Raw genomic sequence first — 24,817 nt, 5'->3', positions numbered from 1 at the left:
GAATGACGGAGCAACGATTCACCGGCCCTCTTCTGTAAGTTAGCCATAGCAGTCTTGAGCTACCTGAAAAGACCAGGATTTAAGTGAAAACTTAATCTGAAATCCATTCTGATCATTTCTTTGAGTGCCACCAAAAAAAAAAAAAAAAGTAAAAGCTCCTCTGACTGTTTAATCACCTATTAGGTATCTGTGAGTATTTAAGAGCACCTTGTTATAGGGGGCCGAGGCGTAGAGCAGGATGAGTGTTGTAAGGCTATTTATATTGTATGGTTCCCATCTATCTTTAAACTGGCAGCTAAATGGAAGATTTAGAGTTGAGAGTTCCTGGCTCCCTGGTTCCCTGTCAGAAATAATTAAACTACATTTTAAGGAGACTGTCGTAAGTAGTTTCCTTCACAAGCGTTTTTCACAGCTGAGGTTCTTTATTACAGCTTTTGGGGCCTGGGAATGCAAAACCACCTTATATATCCATTATATACGAGTTCTATGTTCACAGCCTGGAGCTTGCACTCCCTTGCGTGGGTGGTGGCATGACTGGGGTCTCAGCTGTGTGGGAGATGAAACCCCAAATGTCCCCAGCGTCCCAGTTCTGGATTAGCCTACGATCTGGTTGTTGCCGAGCACGCAGCATTTTGTGTCCCTGGCCTGCCTGTGCAAAGCTGTGCCTTGGCAGCACGTTGCCTGAGAAATATTTCAGTCAAGATGTAAATGTCCCAGTGGGTTTTCCATCCCTTTTCATAGGAATGACTCCACAGAGATTCTGCCTTTCAGAAAGTGTTTTTTTTTTTTTTCTTAATCTCTTCGCCATTTTTGAATGTCACTCCATTATCCTGGTTTCACACCTTTAAATAACCCTAAGAAGGCTTCTGAATATCACTCAAAATAGCTTCCTTTTGTCCCTGTTTGTTTTTTTGTTTTGTTTTGTTTTGTTTTCTGCACCACCAGCCTATAGATATCTGACCTACCATGAGCTGTCACTTCCCTGACAGACAGGAGACGAGACTGGATATCAGGATATCTAGGAGGTCCTGTGCCTGTCACAGAGTTCACATATACCTGTAGATCTACCATTTTGCTTTATGCCTTGTTTATCTGTGAAAATGGAAATAACATGGAACATCAAAAAATATCCGCTACAACTCAAACTGATTAATATCCTCATACAGAAGATAAAAAATTAAGTAGATAGCAGTAAAGTACTTCAGATACTCACATGAACTTTTGGAGTCACAAGGGGATGAGTCCTCCAAGATGCCAATTTTCCTGCACATCTCTGGGCCTGACGGTGCCAGTGGTATCCTCATGTTAATGATAGGCCTGGAGGTCAAAACTAGGGATTAGGACATAATGAAGATGAAAAGTAACTGAGACAGTGTTTTCTACATTGCTTGGTGAACTAACAGCATGTAAAATTATGTGTTATCTAGTATTTTAAACAGGATGCTCTGGGGGCTGCCAGCCATGGCCACCAGCACTGCTGGGAGGTGCCGAGAGGCCGGAGCCAGGCTCTGCTCAGGGGTGCCCAGGGCCAGGCCCAGAGGCCCTGGGCCCAGCCTGGAGCCCAGGAGGTGCCCTCTGCCCCTCAGGAAGCACTGCTGGGCTGGGCGGGTGCCGGAGCCCTGGCACAGGCTGCCCAGAGAGGCGCTGGGGGCTCCTCCTTGGGGATCTCCAGCAGCCGCCTGGACGTGGGGCTGGGCCCCCTGCTCGGGGTGGCCCTGCTGGAGCAGGGCTGGCACCATGGGGACACCACCAGCCACTCGGGGGATCCTGTAATTCTGAGGTGTAAAGTTCAACATGTATGAATAAAGAATGCCAGTCAATAACCAGAGGAGTCGCTCCAGTCCAACATTAGAGTAAACCCATAGCAAAATCCTGATGAGAAGAACCAGAAACCACAACAATACTTTTCTGATTTGGGCTTAAATTCCATCAGTCTCGAACTGCACTTTCTCAAGGCATTGCTTCTCAGCGTGCTGGAATTTTGTACCATAAATCTAGCCTTCAATTTTTTATCTGCTGGTTCCTTTATCCTCCCCCAGATTTTGTTCATCAGGTCAGCCAAGGAAAATCAGGGTTTGTTTTTTTTTAAGTGCAGCTTTAGTGCTACATTAGCTAAGGCATCCTATGTATTCATGTACCACCCTGATCAGCCCACGCTCCATTGCAGTGCTGTCTTGCAGTTAGGGAGAAGGGTAGAAAACACACACAGCTGGGCTCCAGCCCTCTAACGAGTTGATAATTGCACCATCCCTGATGTTCATAATGGCCATGGTAGTATGATGTTACCTCCCTCACATCTAGGAGCTGTGAAAATCCATCTCTCTATGCCAAATGCAAAGTAAAAAACTTCTGAAAGCAACTCAAAACTCCTTCTGCAGATGTGACTGAAGCTTTTGAGAGCGTAACTTCTACTGACTTCCAGTAAGGCTTACATCAGATTTAGTTATATTTAGGCAGCGAGTAGTATTTGCAGACGTATTGCTTCACATCCATGGTTTAAACACCCAAGTTGCCCAAGCAAGTTTGACTGTACACGGGACAGTGTCTGAGTGTCTTAACTGCATTTGAACTCCACAGCCCTTTCATTAGAGATTTATGTATATAGAACTAAGTGTTCAGGAGCATTTGGAGATATCTGAGCCACTGCAGCAAAAGGAGTCTGACTGGAAACAGTTCCACTGCCCTGAGCTGAAGTAAGCAGGAACCAGATATTGTGTTTATGTTGCATTTGGAGAATAAGGCATTTGCTAGACATGCAAAACATCACTGTTATTACTCTTATAGTCCATTTCAGTGTGAGGGACCAAAGGCCTTGCAAATCTCTCCTATGGGCTGGTGCAAAACTTTCCTCCCAGAGTCAAGGGGATGTGCCAGCCCTACGTCAGGAGTGTGTCAAAAGTCCCTGAGCAGCCTAAGCTTCCTGCTACCGGTGGTATTAATTAGCAAAATCCTAAAGCAAACATAAGTAAGGCTTTCAGTCAGGTATGATGTTAATGCAGGCTGAGTAGTTTTGAATATTTTATGTGCAGCCAGTGACCCGAAGTAAATGTCTTGTATAATACCAGACTCCCCTTCGCTGCCAGCCTCGAGGCCTGAATTCTGCACTTAATATGCTTAGAGGCACAAAGAGAGGCACTGGGGATGGACTGGCATAGACACTGCCTGAGATATTCACCAGGTAGGGGAACAGAGAGAAAATGTGCTCTGCAGGGTACCCTGGTACCCCTTTCTGCGCTTTCAGCCCAGCGTTTCGTCTGTTCACATTTTCTCTCCACTCTCCCCAAGGGGAACTGTGCCCCTACCCTATCAAATCTATAAATGGCTCAGTCAAGCAAAAGGCTCGAATACAAAACATTTGGGAAAGTTTAACCCAATTTAGATGCAGAAGTCAGAGAAGAGTTGGAACACCTGATAGTGGGAAATATACTCTGAATTGCCACTAGGATTGAAAAGAGGAGAGTGCAGTCTTTATAAGAGATCAAGAGTGAGCAGTCAGGTGATGAGCCTGGAGAAGAAGAGATAGATTCATTTCATTTCATCTGTGGTATAACACTATGCCACTATTTGGTTTTAATTTTTTTCCTTGAAATCAGTCCTCTGTAGTCATGGTGGTACCAGATGCTTTAACACCTGATTCATGGGTATCAGCTCTCCTTCAGGTCTCAGTTTATACAAACAAATACAGTGCAGATGTAATACAGTGCAGTCTCCCAAATTCAAGCCAAGGGCTAGCGAGGTTTTACCTATATGCCTACTGCTGGATCAAAATATCATGTGTGTCTGTGTGATCATGCTTACTGGAGCTCACAGGGGGTGGGAAAGGCCAGCACCTCTGAAAAGCCAATGTCCTTTAGCTCCTTTCTTTTTAGGAGGTAAGTACCAAAATACCCAGCCCTGACCCCCTGCTTCCATTAACTCCAATAAGACCAGGGAACAAGCACCGTCCTGCAAATCCCAGCTCATGTAGCTCACAAAAAGAGCGTGGAAGTACCTCCAAATGCCTGAGAAGGGGTTTTTAAAGGGGTGGTAGGAGAACAGAGACATATCAGATGTGCAAGTTCAAGAGAAATCCATCCTATATATATTCTCTGTATTAATTTTAAACAGCAAAGGGCTTTAATGAATCCCATCCCCAGAACTGCGGGTTAACAAGCCATAAACAGGCTTTGCCAGCACTTAACTTTAGCATCAGTAGTTTATCAGTACATTGCTTCCACACTTAACCAGATTTTAATTAAATGTGACTTTTGTTCTGCTTATTGGAAGAGCCAAACCCTTTGGATTCGGTGATCACAAAAGCTCGAGGAGTGCAAGAGAATTAGAAAGCAAATAGGAGGATCAATCACAGCAGACCTCTGCAATCCATGTCCCTCTCTTTTTTTGCAATATACTTATTAGATTCTTATTGTCAGGAAGGATTAGTGTTATGAGCTCCAGGAATTCCTTTCATTGCCCTGTGAGGCAAGGTAGTGAAGTGTGGCTGCTTTTCTTAACAATAACATTCTGGATTTTCCCCCCTTCTCCCTTCTCTCCACCCATATCCCCTCCTCTCTCTTTTCTCCTCTCCCACAGAGATTTGTGCAGCGGACTGCGGAGGACATGGCATTTGTGTCGGAGGCACCTGCCGCTGCGAGGAGGGATGGATGGGCACAGCCTGTGATCAGCGAGCGTGTCACCCACGCTGCAATGAGCACGGGACATGCCGGGATGGCAAGTGTGAATGCAGCCCGGGCTGGAACGGAGAGCACTGCACTATTGGTAGGGAGAAAGAAAAACCGACTACTTTTAAAAGAATAATTGATGATCAGGAAGGAGAAAAGGCGCATGCTTAATTGAATATGTGTGACTTAGTGTAGCATGAGCACCTTTGTTCTTGGATTTCAAGTTCTGACATCATACATTTTCATGTGGGAACAAGACAAAATGTCCTTTCATTTGTTGATGACATAGCTATATATATTTTTTATTATCAGTCCTGAAGTATACCTATGTGATGCTTGTTCTCATAGGGACAAGCTGTCAAACAGCAGCTAGACGGTTTTAAAAACATCCCACTTTGCCTCACTTGAAAGGTCTTTCCGTAGCCTTGAAGACTTCTCCCTACTATGTCGACAGCTTTCTTGGAAACATGCATCTGATTTCAAGTTGTTTTTTTGTTTGTTTGTTTGTTTGTTTTTGTTTTGTTTTGTTTTGTTTTGTTTTCTGTTAATTTGTTCCATTATTTGCCCTACCACTTTGCTTGGAAACTGCAGTCAGGCGACCTCTGGCTGGTATTCAACACTGTCTTGCGTATCCCTTCTCTGCTCTGCTACCTTTCTAACCACTCCATGGCCCACTCTATTTGGTTCTGCATTCCTGACATACCTGGCACTTACCCTGAGCTCCTGGTGCCATGTCTATTAGTAGTAGTAGTAAGGCACGAACAATATACTGAAATCATGCATTTCCCATGTCAAGCAATTTGCAGCATCATTAATGAACTGGCTTGGGTTTACCTTCCTCTTCATCTCACTTAACTCCTTGATGCACTTTCCCATTTTCCTTTCTTTCTGACAGTCATGCGTTCAAGTACTTCTGTCTCCATTCCATAATCATGCCGTAAAATCAGTAGCATTATAACTCCCCAGATACCATTTATTACATATTAATGGAAAACTAAATTAGTTAATCCAGTTCCGCTGTCAATAATGCCTGTGTGGACCTGAAAAAAAAATCAGTTGACTTTAGAAGAGTTCCAGAGTGAGAATTCTCCTCCAGGCATTTGGTTTTAATCGGCTCCTTTTAAAGATAAGAAAATTTACCTCTATGTGGCTTTCATCGTGCAGTGATACATATAAATCACACTACATCAAAATTAACAGCCAGCAATAGCTGGGCAAAATTCGGTACAGTTATCCGTGTGGATTATTAACTTAGGTACACGTAGACATCCACTGGTTTTGCTTGAACACCAGGTGAGTTTGCACACACAAAGACTGACAGGAAATGAAGCCCGATCACAGTGTTTTAATTCCAGCATTAGGGTAATGGTACAAACCATATCTGTGGCTCAATTCTACTTATCATTTATTTATGCTAATGTCACCCTACCACATTATGGTCTCCACATGCATCCCTTAATGAAAAATATCTAGCTCTAAAAACTTCCTCTGTCTCATTAGACATTACATTCTTTTTGCATTCTTGCCTATATCTCTAGCTGCTTTCATTTCTTTTCGTGAGGAAGGGAAATAAAAAAAAATTAAAAAAAAATTCTCTTAAACGACTTTAGAATGAAAAGAGAGCAGACCTGTGTTAATTGGAATGCTGTGTTTTTGTAATATTATTTTATAGCCTTGTGTTCAAGCACTTTGATTTGGAAAGTAACACAGATTCATGAAAGGGTTTTAAAAGAAAAAAAAAAGAAAAAAAGAAAAGTGTTCAGCAAAAGGCCCCAAATCCAGGGGACTATTTTATGTGAAAGACATTTATGCACAAAAAGCCTGATTCATTCCCTCAGTGCCATTTTATTAGTTCTGCTGCAAAAACAAAATGCCACTAGTTCACTATATGATATTTCTCCACACCACTGATATGCCCGGACTGATTTCAAAGAACAAGCTTTTATCTTTCCTGGTAATTAAATTTACCCCATTATTTGTGGTGTTCCTCGCTCTAAGTCTAAAGAGTCCGTGTTATCATGGGAAAGGCCAGCACCGCAATGCAGTCAGCATTGAGATTTTAATGGTGCACACTGTCATTTGGTGTGGTGCTACCTCCCTGTTGCAGTGCAGGTCTCAGAATCAGCCTGTAATACTTAGAGTGCTGGAGCAATTCTGTTTCTTTGCACTTCCCCTCCCTCCTCATCTTCTTGCATGGTGATTTAGCAACAAATTTGTACATAGTCTCATGCCTCTGAAGCTGTAAACCGTGTTTCCTACAGAATATTTCATTGACAAATGTGTAGAATGTGAGGGAGATTTGGCGAAGTCATAAATATCCAAGAAAATTGAATAGCTTTAGACGGAGTAATAAGCTAGTTCTATTGGCACAGATGAAAGGACATTGACTTGGAATTACATTAAGTATGTGGAAAGCATTCCCCTTGTCCTTGTGTGATTTCCCTGCATGGCAACTTGTTCTGTTGACAGTAATTCCTTATATGTCTGTGTCATGGCCCGTTTGCTTTAGCACTGACAAGCATAAAACCCCATTGCTGAAGTGATGCTTTAACAATATCGCCATGTGTGCAGGTAACATGGTAGAAATGGATGATACCAGTAAAGGACACTTCTTCCATTTCCTGTTGAGCATGCTTGAGAGTAAGAAATCCTTTTGTTTTGTAGGTCATAGGAGGCTCTTTCTTATGGTGTACAAGGAAACTCTGATCCCAGTGGATTAATTTGGTTTGCTCCTACAAAGAGTCATGTTACCAAATATACTAGCTTGATTGCTCACATCCAGCGATTTCATTAGAAGAACCCCAGTTAATTCCCAACAAGGAAATTGATGCAGAAGCATGCATTCATCATCCTAATTCAGCAAACTTAGCACATCCAGGCAAAAGAGTAGATCAGAAAGTTGATTATATAACTGCAGGAAGCCTGAAACCCAGCAGAATGGTTCAATCGGTTTACTCCAATATATTAAAGGAAAAAAAATGTGACAATGGATTAGGCAAGACTCCAATGATGGGCTTTCCAACATGCTCCAAACTTGCCCCCAGTTAGAAACATTGCAAGAACCCAGCTTTCTTCCACTCCAGCCCAAACCACACTATCAACATCCAAGGAGCATGGTGGTTTTAGGAACGTGGAGTTTAAAGGTGAAATCAGCCCTCTCATTGTTGGCTCTGAAAGGACAAATCACAAACCAGCTTTGTGGCTGACCACTCTATGGATTTGATTCATGGGTGGCACCACAGCAGATTTCCTGGATATAATAATCAGCTCCAGAAATTGCCCAGGGCTGTGACATCGTGGCCTCAGATTTTTAAGATATGGCCGAGAGTGTTCCAGGTGCTGTGCATCCTGCCTCAGAGATGCAGAGGGAGACTTCACTGCACCTACACGGGCCTTGCACTGAGGTTGAATCTCTCCGTACAATATTTTACCAGCCTTGATTCTTTAGGGTTGTTTGGAAATAACTCCAGAAAGGGGTTCCCTGTGTACACAGTTGAGGTGGAGCTGAGATATTTATCATCCTTGAACGGCCAGGGCACAAGACCAAAACCATCACTTGAAGTTCAGTCGCTGCACCTGAACACCACGGGGTCTCTCCAGAGCCCTATGGGGCCAGCACTTAGCTCTCCAAACACACACAGGTCTACCTTTCAAAGCACCTCAGTGCCTAACTCCCACTGATCTCTGCAAAAGCTGCACGCTTAACTCCTTTTGAAAATCTGCTCTTGGCACCCACTAGTGATGTATGTAATAACAAGTGCCTAGGCAGACAGGCAGACAGCCCGTCCCACATGGCCTTCTGCTTATGGCACCACTGAGCTGCTTTTGTTTTACTTAGCAAAACTCTGATTTTTGAGAAATCTGCCCCTTCAAGCTTGCCTTTCATCATCAGTCTTCTTGCGTAAATAATCACACATGTTCTGAATAGCCGGGGTTGTAATCAGTGCCCCCTCCGTTTCTGCTCGAGCAGCTGGAATCCAGACAAAGCACATTACAGGTGGATTCTGGTCTCTTTTTAACAAGTCACTTGTGCTATTTAAACCCACAAAGCAGTTTGGTCTGTGTGCAGCCCAACATAAAATGAGCCCAGCACTGTGTGGGGAAGGTGCTTGCTGCCCTCATCCCCCGCACAGGGCAGATGCCCCCAGCCCCTCTCTGGGCAGCCTGTGCCAGGGCTAAGAGAAATTTTCTTGTGATCCTCCCCAGTGTGTTTCAGACAAAAATAACCCAGACAGCTCAGACTGAGGAAATAAGAGGACTTTCACACCAAAAAATAGTCACATGGGCTTTCCCAGTAATGAATCTGAAAGGAGAGGGGCTTCCAGGAGCGGGTGCTGCCATGGAGCTGAGTGCAGTGCTTTTGGGTGCAGACACCTTGGAAAAGTGGCTTTTCTTATGAGCACAGTCCCTCATCCTGTCCCACGTGCCCACAGGTTTTCCAAAGGAGTATCAGCAGATAATAAAATTATATGTTAGTGCCAGAAGTGTAGCACATGAATGAGAACTGTACACTTTTAGAGAAGAAAGAGCCGTGCTACTGCTGCATACATTTGCGGAGCATTTGTATGGAATTTAAATGTATTCAGTGGTATGGAGTACAGATGTATGGATTCCAGGTGTGGAATGTTCCCATAGAAGGCCTCCATTATTTGTCCAAGTAGAAGATATCTGACACGTTGCTCACATGGTTTGTGTTGGCAGCTGCCTCCATTGTCTTCATCCACACAGCGATTGCTGTCCGAGTTTGCAGGTTGGGCTGCTGTGGATTTTAAAATCCAAAAGATACATTCCCAAGCTTCAGCCACCATCTGAATGGATGCTGTGCTGTGCTTCCTGCCTCGCTACCACCGCACTGGGGTGATTTGGTGATGCCTCCACTTACTTACAATAGTGCTGCAATGGACCCATCAGGCTCCCAGGATGGAAAAAAAATTTCTTCCAAGGGCTGTGACCTCCCAGGTGGTCGGTCTCTGTGACCAAACCTGGAATAGAAAGCTTTCCATAGGGGTACCAGGATGCAAGTGAGAGAGAAGGAGCAGGAGCATGGAAATAGCATTTAAGGAGGTAGCCAGATTGAGAAGAGCAAAACTCAGAGCCTCTTATTTATTAACAAAAACCAGCTTCTATTAGATGGAGAGTGCCGCCTGCTGGCATCCACAGGGCTCTCCGAGGCAGGACGCCTGGCTTCTGCTCGTGTCTTTGCCACCAGCTTCCTGTTTGACCCCAGAAATTCAGTTAGAAGTCAATTTCCCAAATTAATATTTCATAGGAATTGGGCACATGACCGCTCCCACTGCATCTAAAACTTTCTTTTCTTTGCTTTATCCCGACTTGGAATGAGTATATGAAGAGCTGCCTATCTGGTAGAGCTGCCGCGAGGTTAATTTAATGTCGGTAAAGTAATTTGATCTTGGGATAGAGGATGCTGTATAAATGCAACGCGTTGCCATTGAGAAGATCCAGGGAAAATCCTCTGGTAAGGCCACAGGAGAACTGTGCATCTTTGTGCGGAAAATCCTAAGACAATCAGGTGAGGTGGAGCACTTTCAAATGACTCTGTTTTTCCTGATGAAAAGGTGTTTTTCCTGATGAAAAGTGGTCAGTAAAACAGAGGGAGATTGTTGCAAATGAGCAGAACACTACAATATTCTGCCACATATATATATATTTATAAATATATATATGCATATATATATATATATAAACACTTACATAAATATATATATATATTAAACTTTCCTGTTTCTCTTCCTGGTCTTAATGAGCAAAGACGACTGGATGCCTAAACGTAGCCTTCTTGAGCTCTTTGACTGAGCAGGGCTGTGCTCCACCCTTCTTTTTTTTTTTTTTTTTCTCTCCTCATAATCAAGATTTTTCTTTTCGTATCACAGCAAACTCTCCTTTGCCTTTCTAGCACCTGCACAGTCTCGTAGTAAGCCGCAATGCACTTATTCAATCCTACCTTAAATGTCCTGTCTTTTATCTCCCAAGCTCACTATCTGGATAAGGTAGTGAAAGGTATGCTCTTCCTTCCTATTTTTCCTATTGTCTTTGTGTTTTCTTTTTAAAAATGCACCGTGAACATGCTGTGTTGAGGTTGCATCTCTTCCTCATCATCACCAAAGTGCTCCCTAATGTCTGGAAGGGTGAACTTTCCAGTCATTTAGGTAGGAAATACCTCCGTAAGTGCTGTGACCCTGTGTTAACATCGTATCGGTGTTCCCACCCCTCCCCTCGTCCCTGCCCTCCCCTCCAAATCATCTCTCATCCTCACCCCTCCTAACCCAGGTAAGGCAAGTCAGGGGGAAACCAATTTTCTGTGAATGCATCAGGAGCCCTGTACAGTGATGTGTTTTAATTAAATGTCTATGATCTGTTTTGTAACAAGCAGGTGAGTGCCCTTTCTGTGTGGAGTCTGCCTAGTTTCGATCCGTAACTGCTAAGTCTTACATGGGAACTTTGAGTAATTCTACATACATATATATATAAATTGAAAAATGTTATGACCTCAAAGCCTCTGGATGCATAAATCAGCAATTTTTACTAAAATTAGCAATGTTGCATTAATTTACACTATAAAAAAATCCTACTCTGTGCTCCTATTTTTGAAATGTAAAACAAGTCTAGGACCCAGGTCTGTTCTCAGCTGGGAAGAAATGATATTGAACTGCTGTGGACCAGAGGTAATATGATATCTTAAAATAATCATAGTTGTATTAATCAGAGCAACGAGCTAAATTAATTTAGGACTTTAAAATAAAAATAGACAGTTCCACAATGCACTTAGCTTTCTAAATATATTGAAATAGTATACATCTAGTTAAAAACAACAATCTGACAGTAAATATGATTGAGTTGGACACAAATATCCTTCTGCATGGCTGATTTGACACTAACAGCAACACAGTGCTGACACCACACAGCATCATATGTTTGCTGGTTAAACAAACCAAGAAATCAGGTTGAACAAATCAGTTTCTTCCATAGCGTTGCCCTCCTTTTCAGGTTGTGAGCAATCAGAAATAGCAGCTGTGAGAAGCTGATGAAGGAGGACAGATACGCCAAAATATTTGCCCGGTGAATAGTTAGAGTGAAGTCTCTGCCACGTAAAGCTCTTATTGTGTGGCATGGTTGCCCTACTGCGTTCACTGCTCTGGATGAATGTACAATCTAATGTTTCTTGTTTCCATCGCAGCCTAAAAGCAGGTCCAGGTACACGCAGATAGGGGAAAACTTTGAACAGACAAACAAATATTAATGGTAAGGGAACGTCCACAGTTTAAATGAGATTTTTGTCTTCAGTCTCATGCAGCAAGCATCAGTTGTTCTTGAACCACTGCTTATAGATCGGTGGATGGTTCAGTGATAGGTAGTTTTCTCTCATTGCTTAGCATCAGTAAAACATGATTGACTTGACTTAAACCAGGAGGAAAAATGATATCCTTCTTAGATCAAGCAAAGAGGGCCACTTTTTGTACCCTTGCAGAGTAATAGTGGTGGGATTCACAGAGGAGGGGACAGGCCAGCACTTGGCAGTGTGACCAGAACCTCCTGTAGATGTCCCACACCTCAATGTTCTGCATTTCAAAACCCCAGGACTCCTCCTTTCCATCTCAACTGGTATTGGAGAAGGCTGGATCAAAAGGTAGAAGATAAGCACTAGGGGGGTAGAAGAGATAAGAAATCAGTCTGTAGAGCCTGTGTCCAGGGACCTTCAGTGCTGATATGCCTATTCGATGGCACAATAATTTTTTTTTAGTAAGTCTTCTGTAGCTGTCATTCCTCCTCTGAGCCTTTTGACTCACCTTTATGGCCAAAAATAAAGACACATTATATTTAGTGAGTTCTGCAAGTGGGTAACAGGTTAGCAACATACTAAGAATAACGATCGTCTCGTATAATACATGGCCTCTTCTGGAAAGATTAGCAACAGCTGAAACATTAAAAAGTACATAGTTTTTACTTGGCTAGCTTCATGGCGTGCATTTTTCAAAACTAAATTACTCATGCCCTTTTGGCTTTCTTAATTATTAACATCTTTCTGGTTGAAATCCCTTCCCAGTAATCCTGTGTTGTCAAGGGTGAGCCTGATTTACTGCTGAGTCTTTCCTACAGCTTTACAATAAACCAGTAAATCAGACAAGATACAGAACTGTTTCAAAGTTGGAGGGCAAGTTTCAAGAGCAAACATCAGCATGATTAAACCAAGAAGCCCCAACTAGAGCTGGAATGGAGTCTTCCAGTCTGAAGCTTAATTAACACTGGTAATGCTTAAAAGGAAAAGAGGCGCCTAATATTAAAGATGTGCTGGTTTTAGAGGGAGCTCCTCCATCCTGGATGCCATTGGAACTGACAGCACATCAGTCTAATTAATTTCTATTGGTGGTTTATCAATTCTCACTCTTAAAAAATAACCACATTAGTGCAGTAGTGAGGCGTATAAACAGCCAGGCTGAAACATAAAGATGCCGAACAGCCACCTCCGTATGAATCCAGGGATGACTGCAAGGTCACTTCTTTGGTCTGAGCAGCGGTGAGAACCCAAGGTCTAACTGCAGCCCACTCCTTTATTTGTACAGATAGGTAACTTTTAATTTCCATCTTACAGAAGCCATCTGATTAAAGGTTTCTTGATACCCACCATCGCAAAATGCTGTGGAGGTAGTTTAGGAGTTAGCATTTTTCAGGACACTAGGTTCTCATAATCTACGGGGATCAGTTGATGCCTTGCTCCTCCCTTTCAGTCCTACAACACTTCTGCAGGTCTCTTACTGATTATTGTTCCCTCAAGCTATTGTTCGCATCCTCATGTGTTGCATTCAGCCGTGTCCCACTCATGTCAGAGCTCAACCACTGTCTATTGAGACTTGCTGGAGCATCTGTTAGTGCTTTCTTACTGCCAATGGAGGAACAACAGCGAAACATATTTATCTTCTATCAATATTTTAAGATCAGAAGGAAAGTCTAGTCTTCTAAGTCCTATTTCAAGTGGCAATATGTCTTACCTTGAAGAAAATTGCCATTGAACATTGTTTTTAATTGTACTAATTACAGTAGGTCTTTGCTGTACAGATCATTAAGAGAAGATTGTTTTACCACCAATCTTAAAATAATTTCTTACTCTGGGGACTGTCTCCTTTGGCTCTGATAATCTTTTCTTGTCTGGTTCAAAATCAATCCACTTTTTGTAATGCTTCCCTGCTCCGTATTCTTCTATGCATGGCAGATGTGAGATCTTTGTGAATATCTCACAGTATCAGCAGTGCTTTCATGTGCCTCAGTTAGAAACTCACATAAAGGACTTCTTCCCCCCTCAGAAAGTCCTATTCATGTATTTAATTCTCTTAGTCACTCCAACGCAGTTAACAAACATGGGAATAATGAATCATCAGTGACTCTAGCTATGAGAAATCAGAGCAGCAAGATTATGGTGGTGTAAATCTGGGAAGACTGAGCCACTCTGCTGCATTGATATTCAGAAGTACTTTGGAGTCAAGGTGATCTTTTTCCTTTATTCCCCAGCACGGGTGAGAGGAAGGGATAAACTTTATTTGTATCACCTTTTCTTCAAATGCTTTGAAGAGCACTGTTTGTGGAATGTATTGTATGTGCCTAGCTATATTGTGTTAGTGATGATCAAGTCTGTATGCAGGACCAGTTTAGAAATAGTAATGGACATTTAGAAATGGACTTAGATGTCCATTCTGCTAGATATGTTGACCTGCATGTCCATGTTATATTCTAACTTGCTGAAGCTATGAGTCCTTTGACAGCACTGTTAAATTATGTTCTTTTATATTAACGATTTCCTTTGTCATTACTTAGGAAAAGTCTGTTCTATCAAACCATGTCATGGGAGAGGTACAATTTATTGCTCACAGCACTGATACTTTGCTGTACCTTGTAATGTAACAGTTAAAACCTGAGAACTTTTGTGTTCGTGGATCTGTGAAAAAGAAGTTATTTCATTAGGAAATAGTTCTCTCAGACTCCTTGGAAGAGATTTATCTCATTAGGAACTGGGGCTGGCTCGCTTCTTGGTGAGAGGAAGTAAATTTGCTTTCTGGACTTGAAAGATGGCAAGACAATGGGTTCTGACATTACAGAGGGAGTCATCCCACTGTAGGTGTCTGCAGTGTAGATGCTTATCTCTCAGCTCATCACCCTAGATTCCCTTAATAGTTAAGGAAGAGGAATAGACGCTTTGGGAAGATATAATCTTATGAGATACTCTCTCTCCTCTTTCTTTCCTCTCTTGGATGGTGTTTTTCTTCCGTCTGCCTTCTGAGATGATTGACTTAATTACTCCGGGTCCAATTCAAGAAGATTCAGAGGAAATCATAAAAGCCTGTTCAGATAGTCCAAAACCCATTTCTTACAGAAAATGAATTGTGCACAAAATTAAATAACATCAGACTGAAAGGGTCTTCTCAGACAGAGTCCAGTTGTCAGCTGTCAAGGGCAACCACATTGTATAAAATTTTATATAATTCTACCAGGGTCTTTGGGTATCAGTGGAGCTTCTTGACCTTAACCATCCTACTAGGAGGCTATTCCAAAACCTTATTTCTTTGATCCTGGAAAATACATTTTTTTTTATCTTTCTAATTTCCAACCAGAATTTATGCATGCTTGATTTATGTCCATTTGTTCTTATGCCAGCACTATTCTGTTTAGCTTAAATAGCTGTTTTCCTTCTCCCTGTTTATCTGTTTCTCAAATTTGTGGAAAACAATTATATTATTTTCAGCCTTTGCTGTGCTAGAGCAAATCAATCAAGCTCTTCTCGTTTCCTCAGATGCAGATGGTCCTTCCATCCTAATCATATCAGCCATTTTCTGCCACTCCAAATTCCACCTTTCCCAAGTCTGGGAAAGTAAAGCACGTTCAATAGTTCCATATTAGATCCTCCTTTTTACAGTTATACTGTTTTTTGCCTATACCTGCTGGACACTTCTCGCATGAAATATTTTAAGATCATTTGCTTTTTTTCAGTCTCACAGCAAGTGATCAGTCAGTACAATATATTTCTTGTCTAAAATTTTTAGACCTTTGATTTTTAGATCTTTCTTCCAAACATTAAGAAATGCAAAGTATATTTGAAAGAAAAAAAAAAAAAAAAAAAAAAAAAAGAAAGGAAGAAATGGAATCCCTCTTTTCCCTCAGAATTTTCATCATAGCCCTAACTTCAACCATTTCCAACCTTTTGGACCTGTTTCCAGGGTTTGGACCTGTTCCTGCATGGCTTGTAACTAAACCAAAGGAGTCCCATCAAAAATCTCTAAAACCCTCTTCTTTCTGTTGCAGAAAATAAAGAGTCTACTCCAGATACTAAACAATACTTGTGTTAAAGATCTGGTGGCATCCAGCCTTTCTTCTCTCATGCTTCTATAGTGGTCTCTTCAATTTCTCATCACCCAACTCTTTTTGATTCTCACTGCACTCCTGTCCAAGCCAACACCACTGCACCTTTAAAAGCAGTGTCCTGCTCAGTCTCTGCAGCAGCAGGATAGAAATGATTTTTTTAGGATGGGTTATGAAGAGTCCAACTGATGCACTAGAGCAATTAAAACATGAAATGTGCTCAATGACAATGCAACAGTGTCATCGCAGAACTGAGCTGCCAACTGAGCTCTACCGGGGCCATGCAGAATACACATAAAGTGATTTCTCCAGATTTCTTCAGAGGCTTTTTGTCTAGACAAATTTAGGCAGATTTATAAAGAGGGGAAAAAAGTCATATCCCTTCTGTCAGGATGGGCCCATCCAAATGGAATTTATCTGCTCCAAAGTGCAATTACCCACCTAATGAAGCAATTTTAGCAGGTTATTTTAAAAAGTAATACACTTCTCATTTTCCAAAACAGCTGAATGCTTTCAGCTTCTACTGAAAGTAACTAAAGGGAACAAACAAATAAATTAGCTCTAGCATTGAAAAAAAAAATTAAATCCTTAGGAGTTTGGCACTGTTGTAAGTAACTGAAGGCAGGATTTTAAAATGGAGAATTCCATATAACTTTGCCTATAAATAGCTTATCTGTAGTGTATAAATACTAGTATAATGTATAGATACTAATATAATGTATAAATGCTGAAGTATACACACACACAGAGCATACTCACACGTACACATGTGGTATGCCCCCTCCTCACACACACACGTTTTAAAGGCCTGAGTTGCTACAAACATGTTAATAAATGCAAAATCTATTTAAGATCCTTTTAAAGGACCTAAGTACCTTTGTTCCTTATCCCATTTGGTCCCTAGCCACCTTTAAGTTAGAAAAACAGTCCTGGTGGAGATGTTAAGTTCACAGAGGGACATGGTTTTAGTGACAAGGCCTTTGGGCGCTGCATCTCCTCAGCGTACGATAATGGTGGCATGGCCTGCTTTGCTGCCTCAGCGCTTCCTCGGGCAGCCCCTCATGGGGTGGCCAGACAAATTCACCCTTTGGTGCTCCTCACCCTCGTGTTGTAACCCTTTAGGGCAGGATAATCCCAACCCTCCTGCCATAGGGGGTTGGAATTAGATGGTCTTTATGGTCCCTTCCCTTTTTAATTCCACAGAATCTGCGCGGTTTGCTCAGTTCCACCACCAAGTCTGCCTTGCACATTGAGGGCCTGAAGAAATGCAAACATGAAAGGATTTCACAACACATGTAAGCAGAGAGGGCCTTAGGACAGGGCTCAGGAAGGCTCAGTTGTGTTCCTGGTTTAATCAGTCCTGCTGGGTGACCTTGGCAGTCACTTCAGTCCCTTCTACTTCAGTTTCCTAATCTGTAAAATGCAGCTAACATTTCTGACTGCTTCTTGGAAAAGGTTTTTGAGCTCTGCAGGTAAAAAGCCCCCAGAACTGCATAAGCTAAGCCGCATCCTTCGTACTGCTGCTTGCTGGGGAAATTACTCTGCTATTTTGTTGGGAAAAAAAAGATGGAAAGCTCGGCAGGAGGTCATCAGATGAGAAAATCAACCCCTAGTGAGCAGACAGGAAGCGTGGGGTTCATCTCCCCCTAATTTTAATCACCTGTAATAGAAATATCTGCCTCTGCTGGGGTCTCTTTCTAGTCAGTGGAGAGAAACAGGTGTTTCCAGAGCATCCTTCAGCTCCTCAGTGTGGGCATCTAACCAACACAAGGGGCCTTCTGCCCCCAGAGAGGCTGGTCCTCTGCTGACTACAGAGAGTGGAAGGTATCTCCCTTCTAGGTCTGCTGCAACCAGATCAGATGAATCCCACCCAAAATGACTGTGGAAGAGAAATTGTGTTCTCCAAACATTTTCTGACATAGAAAGTGCCTTCCCTTCCCAGCCAGCTTTCAGGTTGAGATCTCAGTACTGCTGAAAGCCTGTTGGGTGTTAGGGACATTCACCTCACGTGTAAGTCAGATAACCCCAAATCTAGGTTCTACCAAAAGAAAAAAGGCTTTGAGAGACTCAGACAGCAGGGTGGGTGTCACAGCAGCAGCCCTCCACCATCCTGATACCAAACTGGGACAGTTTGCTCCGTGTGTAAAGATACCAAGTGCTAGTGGAGAAATAAGCTGAAAGCAGAGGGAAACAGCTGCTTTTAAGTAGCTTTTTTTTTTTTTTTTTTCTTTTTTTTCCCAAGGCTCTGTGGCTTTGTTTTTTTTCAGTGTGTTTGAACGTGTGGCTGTTTGCCTTGCAGAGGGATGCCCTGGCTTGTGCAACGGCAACGGCAGGTGCACTCTGGACATGAACGGCTGGCACTGCGTCTGCCAGCTGGGCTGGCGAGGAGCGGGCTGCGACACCTCCATGGAGACAGCATGCGGCGACGGCAAGGACAACGACGGAGGTAGGACGGGAGTGTGTGTGCTACGCCAGGCTTTGCAAAGCCTCTAAGCAGCCAGCAGTCAGCTGGGCTTCATTCAGCAGGGCAGATTGCTTCCCGACAGCTGGCGGAGAACAGGCAGCCAAGTCCGCCAGGCTGACTCAGCCAGAGAGGGTTTGAAAATTCAGATGAAATAGATTCGGATTTGGGGTGCCAGGCCTGAAGAGGGAGGGTTATTCATCCACAAATCGAGTCCGTGTAGCAGAAGGCAGGCAGAGTCTGTGTGCTTATCCTGTCCCTCCGTGTGGCTGAGCAGTGACACGATGGGACCACCCCAGGCCCTGACTGTTCGAACTTTGGCCTCGCTGCCTGAGGTTTTCATCGAGGCTCCTTGGTAGGTCACTGCTGACTTGGGATGGATGTTTTGCAGTAACTCAGGGGCTTCAGTGACTGATCCCCATGCCCACAAGCCATCCGATCCCTCTCGCACCATGTTTTATTGATTACAGTTCCATATGTAATGATGTCAGGCATGTGAATAATAGCCCTGCGTAATGCAAACTTAATATTCAGAGTTATCTCATTACAAAGGAAACCCTGGTGCAGTGTGAAGGTTTGAATTAGAGGGCAGGAGATGAGATATTAAATTTAAGGCATAAGGGAGACTGCATAATTTGTTTTGTTGTCACTCAGCAAAAGGCTTTGTAAACCACAAGTCTGGGCCAGGACCCAGACTGTGAAGTGGAGACTATATTTTGCAAGTTTCTGTTCTATCATATTCGCAAGAACAGTACAGTTAAAAATAAAAACAAAAGTAGACAAGCCAAGACTGTGATTATCTGCTTCACAGCAACTGGGATTCTGATTGAATATTTAAAATACTTCTGCACATCTGGCATGGCAAACGGACCAAATTATCCCTTTAGAAAAGATGGAAGAAATTGGGGAGCCATAGAAAGAGTACACACTGTGAAACCAAAGTCTCTTCTTGCCTCACGTGAAACTGAATATCACTGTACTCATCTTTCCTATTTACAGCTGACTCAAGACAATAGTAAAGTTTGCCATGTGTAAATTTATGGTAAATAGAGCCAGCGATAAACCCAGTCTCACTGGAAAAAAATGACCAACACAAACCTTGACTTTTTTTAGAAAGAGAGGGGGGAAATACACAGCAATCCAGCCTGACTGACAAGCTAGACCACATCTGCGTAACATCAAAAAGAGCATGACCAGACTCTGAGCAGGCTGGCGAAGCACCATGCCCTGATATCTCTTGCTACAAAGTGCTAACCTTGTAATTGGCTTGCCCTCACCTTGAAACAAGGTTTTGAGGCCTCGCTAGCCTGCAGGACAGCAGATGTAGACAGGAGAGAGGAAAGGCATCAACATGTTTCCGAGTTAGTGCACATCAGCTGCTAACTTGCATTTGGTGAGCTTGTGTTGAACAGCGGTGCACACAGCTAGAGCAGAGCAACCGATCGGTTGTAACATATTGCCTTGTGACAGCTTACTCGTGTGTCACAGCCCAGAAATGAGTGTTGACTTTACTCCTGGTACACTACAAAAGTCTGTGTGCGCATGGACATGGTGTGCATTAGTTTACAGATAATCCATGCCATACACTATGTTATTGCATTGATTTTGCTACATTACTGCTAAGGACTCTTGTCCTTATGTCCTTAGGTATGCATTTGCTTTCTTGACGTGATTTTTATAGATTTTTGTGGAATGTTTGTGGTGTATTTGTGGGTTGAAATCTAGAATTTAAACCCCTGAGATGCAGGGGCATCAGTAGTGGGGAGGAACTGCTTTGAAGCCCGAGTTCCTTGTTTAGCAGGGGGATTTGAATGTGTTTACCTGGGGTGGGGAAGAAAGGGTGATTCTGGATCTGTGTTCTAGTTGCTGTTCTGATCTCTACAGCAAAACGTCTTGATACATTTACAGGAGAGTAATTTATGTTGGAAGGGACTTCCAGCAACCATCTAGATCACATCCCTGCTCAAAGGAGGAGTAATTGCTCAGGGCTATGTCCAGCCAATTCTTGAACACCTCCAAGGATGGAGGCAACCTTTGGGCAACCTGCACCAGTATAGGACCACCCTCATAGTAATCATTTTTCTCCTAATATCTAATCAGAATTTCTCACGTTCATCTTAATGTCTTCTGCCTCTTGTCCAACACCATCTGAGGCATCCTGGAGTACCTGGCCTCTAGCTCCCCCTTCACAATAGCCTGGATCTCCTGTAGAGCATATATATATATGTTGCACGTGTGACAGCTGCCTTTGGGTTTCTGAGCTGTCCAGAGGCAACTCAAATTACAGTAGGCACCTGTGTTTAGGAAGCAGAACTGAACCCATCTTCAGTGCAAACACTTTGTCACCAAAGAGATGATACCTTGCAAAACTGCAATGCTTTCCAGAGCACTGCATAGATGCAGGCTGAGCAGACTCTGAAAGAGCAGGTAGTGAGTGTATAAGCACACAAAAAAGGCTTTTCCTTCTTTTAGGGTCTTATCACATATTCTTGCTCTGGCTAGAGCACCTGAGCTGGTCACCATGTGTACTGCCAGCGGAGAGAAATAGGTTTATGGCATCATCTCTCTGAGCTGTTTCGGTTATCACCTTGTAGATGCCTACTTTTGGTAGATGTACACTACTCTTTGAGTCATTTTCTGCTCAAAACAGAGTCTCTCGAGGATGAGACACGGTGATTTTTCAGAATAATGTGGGGCCGTTCATGCTATGGGGGATTTCACTCCGGCTGAGCTCATCGGAAGCTGGTCCCTGTGCCGTGGTATCGTGTGTCTGCTAATCAAGATCCCTGCAGCAGGAAATGCCTCGGGATAATGGGAGCTGAAGTCAGAATCTTTTTCATCACATCCCAGCCTAATCATACCCTGAGGGAGATGGGTACCAAATTACAGGGTGTGTTGGCCTCTTAAATCTGGAGGCTGTTCAGATAAACAATAATAAGCAAAGCAGAAGTCACTCAGAGAAACTCGGTGAAATGTAATCTCTGTTCAGGTTAGAAAAAAGGTGTCTCGGAGAGCAGTCCCCTCTCCACACACAAGTGTCATTTGTCAGAGCTGACACTTAGGTTTCACACCCAGGTCTACTTTATTTACACTTCTAAACACAAAGTCCATCAACTTGAAAGGAGTTGTAGCAAGTAACTGAGAGCAGGCAATCATCCACTATCAGTCAAGGGAAAACAGCGCAGTGACAGAGCTTTAACAATCTGGGTAAAAGGCTAGGATTTGGAACGTTTGACCTAAGAGGCCACTGCCTGTATTACAACAAATGGGAGATGTTTCCTTAAGACGGGCCCAGAAAAGTGCTCCTTGCCTGTCTTTGGCAGAAAATAACTCCTGTAATTCATGGCTGCTAACACGCTACCTGCAGGTAGTCCTGCCTCCCCCCACACAGAGTGCCCTGTCACATACTTGAAGAGTGAAAAGTTTGAAGGTTTAAAAGGCCAAGGAAATTATCTTCTGTGACAAGTCCTAAAAGTGGAGTTAATGGCATTTTACTGCGTGTTGAGAACTGGCTGATATTCCATAGGCTAAATGTGGGCTCCATTGCACCCGCAGATTATTTGGTCAGAAGAAGAAGTATACAGGAAAAATGGAAGAGAAGAGGAGAGGATATTGTTCACAAGCTCATAGATATGCTAGTGGGTAGCAAAACTATGGTAACCAACTTTGTTCCAGGGAAATCATCTGTGTGACTCCCTCTGTTTTCAGAGTCAGAGAATTGCCCAGTTCACCATTTCATTGTCTGGATATACCCCACTGTCCTGAAACCGTGGAAGAATTATAGAAATTAAACTAAATTGCTCTTTGGGTCTACAAGTTTTGTCTACTCAACACAGTAATTTCATTTGAGGGCTTCTATTATTGTTTTGGGGTTTTCCAGATTAACCAAGTCTTCACAAAAGGGTAAAGCCTGCTAGTTTTCTGGGAGGTGGAGCTGACTGCATCCTTCCTTTAAACAACTCCAGTTGTTAAACTACCACTGAACTCTGCCCAGACAAAGTGAACCAACTTTTGAGAGGCAAGAATCTTTCTCAGATAAAAAAACTACAGGAATATAAATGCTACTAATATTACCTAGCCCCTCCTGTTAGTAAGAGGTTGATGTTCAGTTGTTAGAGATAGAGATAGAGATATAGAGATAGAGATAGAGATAGAGATAGAGATAGATAGATAGATAGATAGATAGAGTAGGTATAGATACAGATAGAAGAGATAGATAGATAGATAGATAGATAGATAGATAGATAGATAGATAGATAGATAATCTTCCCATTAAAATATTGCTGGCCTGTCCTAAACTCTATTGCATACCATTATATAGAAGTATGTTGCATAGAAGAATTACAGCAACTGTTTTTCTGAAGTCACCTGCTCAATAATCTTCTTCAAGAGCAAAGAAATCTCTTGTTCTCTTCTTCTGCAAGGACTATAAGTTTCTACCCTTCAGTTCATGTCTTACTCATGACAGCTACATGCAACGTGTTCAGATGAGCACAAATGCAGTGTTTCAGTGTGCACATGGTCCTGTTTTGCCTTAGCATGTTCAGTTCTGTGCTCCACCAGATGCTAACCAAGAGCTTAAAGTTGGAGCAACTCATCCCTCCATTTTCCTGTGCCAGAACAGGCAGCTAACACTTGCCTTTAAACCCTGGAGCAGTGAGCAGGTCAGAGCAACCAACCCATATGGGATTTTTGCCTTTCCTTCCTGCCTCGAGTTAGTTATTGCTTCCACTAGAAACCAACTTGCATTTCAGGGATGATGAATTTCTTCCATAGCCACACTTGAATTACCAGGAATGGGCTCTCTGATATGACTCAGTGCTGCACCACAACCCACCAGTGCAACTTCGTGTCTTGCTCACCCCATTCAAGGATCAGGTAGTGCTTGTAGGAAGGTGGAGACATGCATAATGCTTTGGGATGGCCGTATTTCAATTTTTTTGGCAAGAGGAATTTTGGCAGTGCACAACAGCCTTCTTAACACCCATGTGTCCACCATCTGTCCACCACATGCCAAATAACGTGTGAGAGAGCTGGCAGGAGCCTGCATTGCTCTTTGCCAGTATGTAGGGTTACACCTGAAGGTAGCAGCAGGGTTATAAAGGGAATTGTAAAGAATCCAAGAGAACCCCAGAACGCAAACCTAATCTTTGCAAATGCATGAGCTGCAGACAAGGTGATGGGGTGCTTTCAGATTTTATTTTTTTTTCTTTTTGCACACTGTTACGAACCTTTACTTCATGCCTGCAAGGCTTTTATAGCACAAGAAGAGCGTCTCCTGGGCATGGTATGGGAGCTGTCTGCTTCCTTGAAACCATAAAAAATGATGCATTAATGTGCTAGCTACATTTACGAAGGGAAGTGTTGAGATCTGAACGCACCTGGGAAAACAGCCATCATAAATTAGCATTTACCGTCACCGATAGATCCCGTCAAACAATGGGGTCATCTTGGAGGAACCACAGAGCACTTCTAGAAAGACGAGAAAGCCTGCTGCACCTGAAAAGGTTGTCGAGCTGGTATCACTTGTGATAAATCACCCAGCTTCTCTTTCTCCGGCTTATAATGACTGTTAATCAACCTTTCCTCAAGTAAGAGAATGAAATGACTGGTTCGCATTTTCAGGTCTCAGCAGCTTGCTGATTCCCTGTTGGATGGTGACACTTGTGCCTCACCTGCTGCTGGTTGTTAGCACCGGGGCTGTCAGGAGTGAGGCGTGAACCCGTGCATCCACCCGTGAACCTACTGCATCCAGAAGCAGGTGTCGGCTGTGCCGTTACTGCGGGCGATGTGTTGTGAAGTGAGGGTCCAGCATCAGCTGTGGGTTGTCTTGACAGCTTGGGAGAGTTCCTAGTATTTTTTACTAGCCCGTAATGAAATTCCTTTGATTAATAGATTCGGGAAGAAGCAATGAAAAAGTCTCCTTTGTCGAAAGAAATGTATCATTGTCTGCTGGGATGAGGAGAGTTCCTGATGGGAGGGAGGCACTGCTGGTATATAAGGCATAACAAGAGGTGACATGAACCATATCCAGAAAAGACAGGCATGGACACACCTTTCACAAGGCCCTTCTGCAATAAAATGATGCTTAAGCAGAGCTTGGGCACCTATTCAGAAAGAAATTCAGGAAAGCTCTGCCAGGCATGCTTTAGCACTTGAAACAAACTCTTGACTCCCTTTTGGAGCAGAAAGTCCCTTAGAAACCCAAAGCTTTGCCCTTGAATGTGCCCGGACACACACTATCATGGGTGTACAGGGTCCATGGCTACTTTCCTGTTGATGAGGACTTGAGAAACATGCCTCTATCTGAATTTTCTCACTTGCCACTTGC

General features: G+C 43.0%; 1 protein-coding gene across 3 annotated transcripts in view; it reads left to right on the top strand.

Moving 5' to 3' along the window:
- TENM4 (teneurin transmembrane protein 4) overlaps nucleotides 1-24,817 on the top strand; it is a gene marked incomplete at both ends in the record, with an annotated part of 332,174 nt that overhangs the window by 206,681 nt on the left and 100,676 nt on the right. For 2 of the 3 annotated variants that reach the window (XM_084306305.1, XM_084306303.1), the window contains 3 exons: nucleotides 4,573-4,758; nucleotides 10,653-10,679; nucleotides 18,325-18,471. In XM_084306305.1, coding sequence (XP_084162431.1) covers nucleotides 4,573-4,758; nucleotides 10,653-10,679; nucleotides 18,325-18,471 — 360 coding nt within the window. The remainder of the gene's footprint in view (nucleotides 1-4,572; nucleotides 4,759-10,652; nucleotides 10,680-18,324; nucleotides 18,472-24,817) is intronic. The other variant, XM_084306304.1, reaches the window with a different exon arrangement.

The sequence above is a fragment of the Netta rufina genome, assembly GCF_964035555.1.
Source record: "Netta rufina genome assembly, chromosome: 1".
Lineage (NCBI taxonomy): Eukaryota > Metazoa > Chordata > Aves > Anseriformes > Anatidae > Netta > Netta rufina.
Note: the sequence above shows the minus strand (reverse complement) of the source record. Positions and strands in the feature narration are given on the sequence as shown.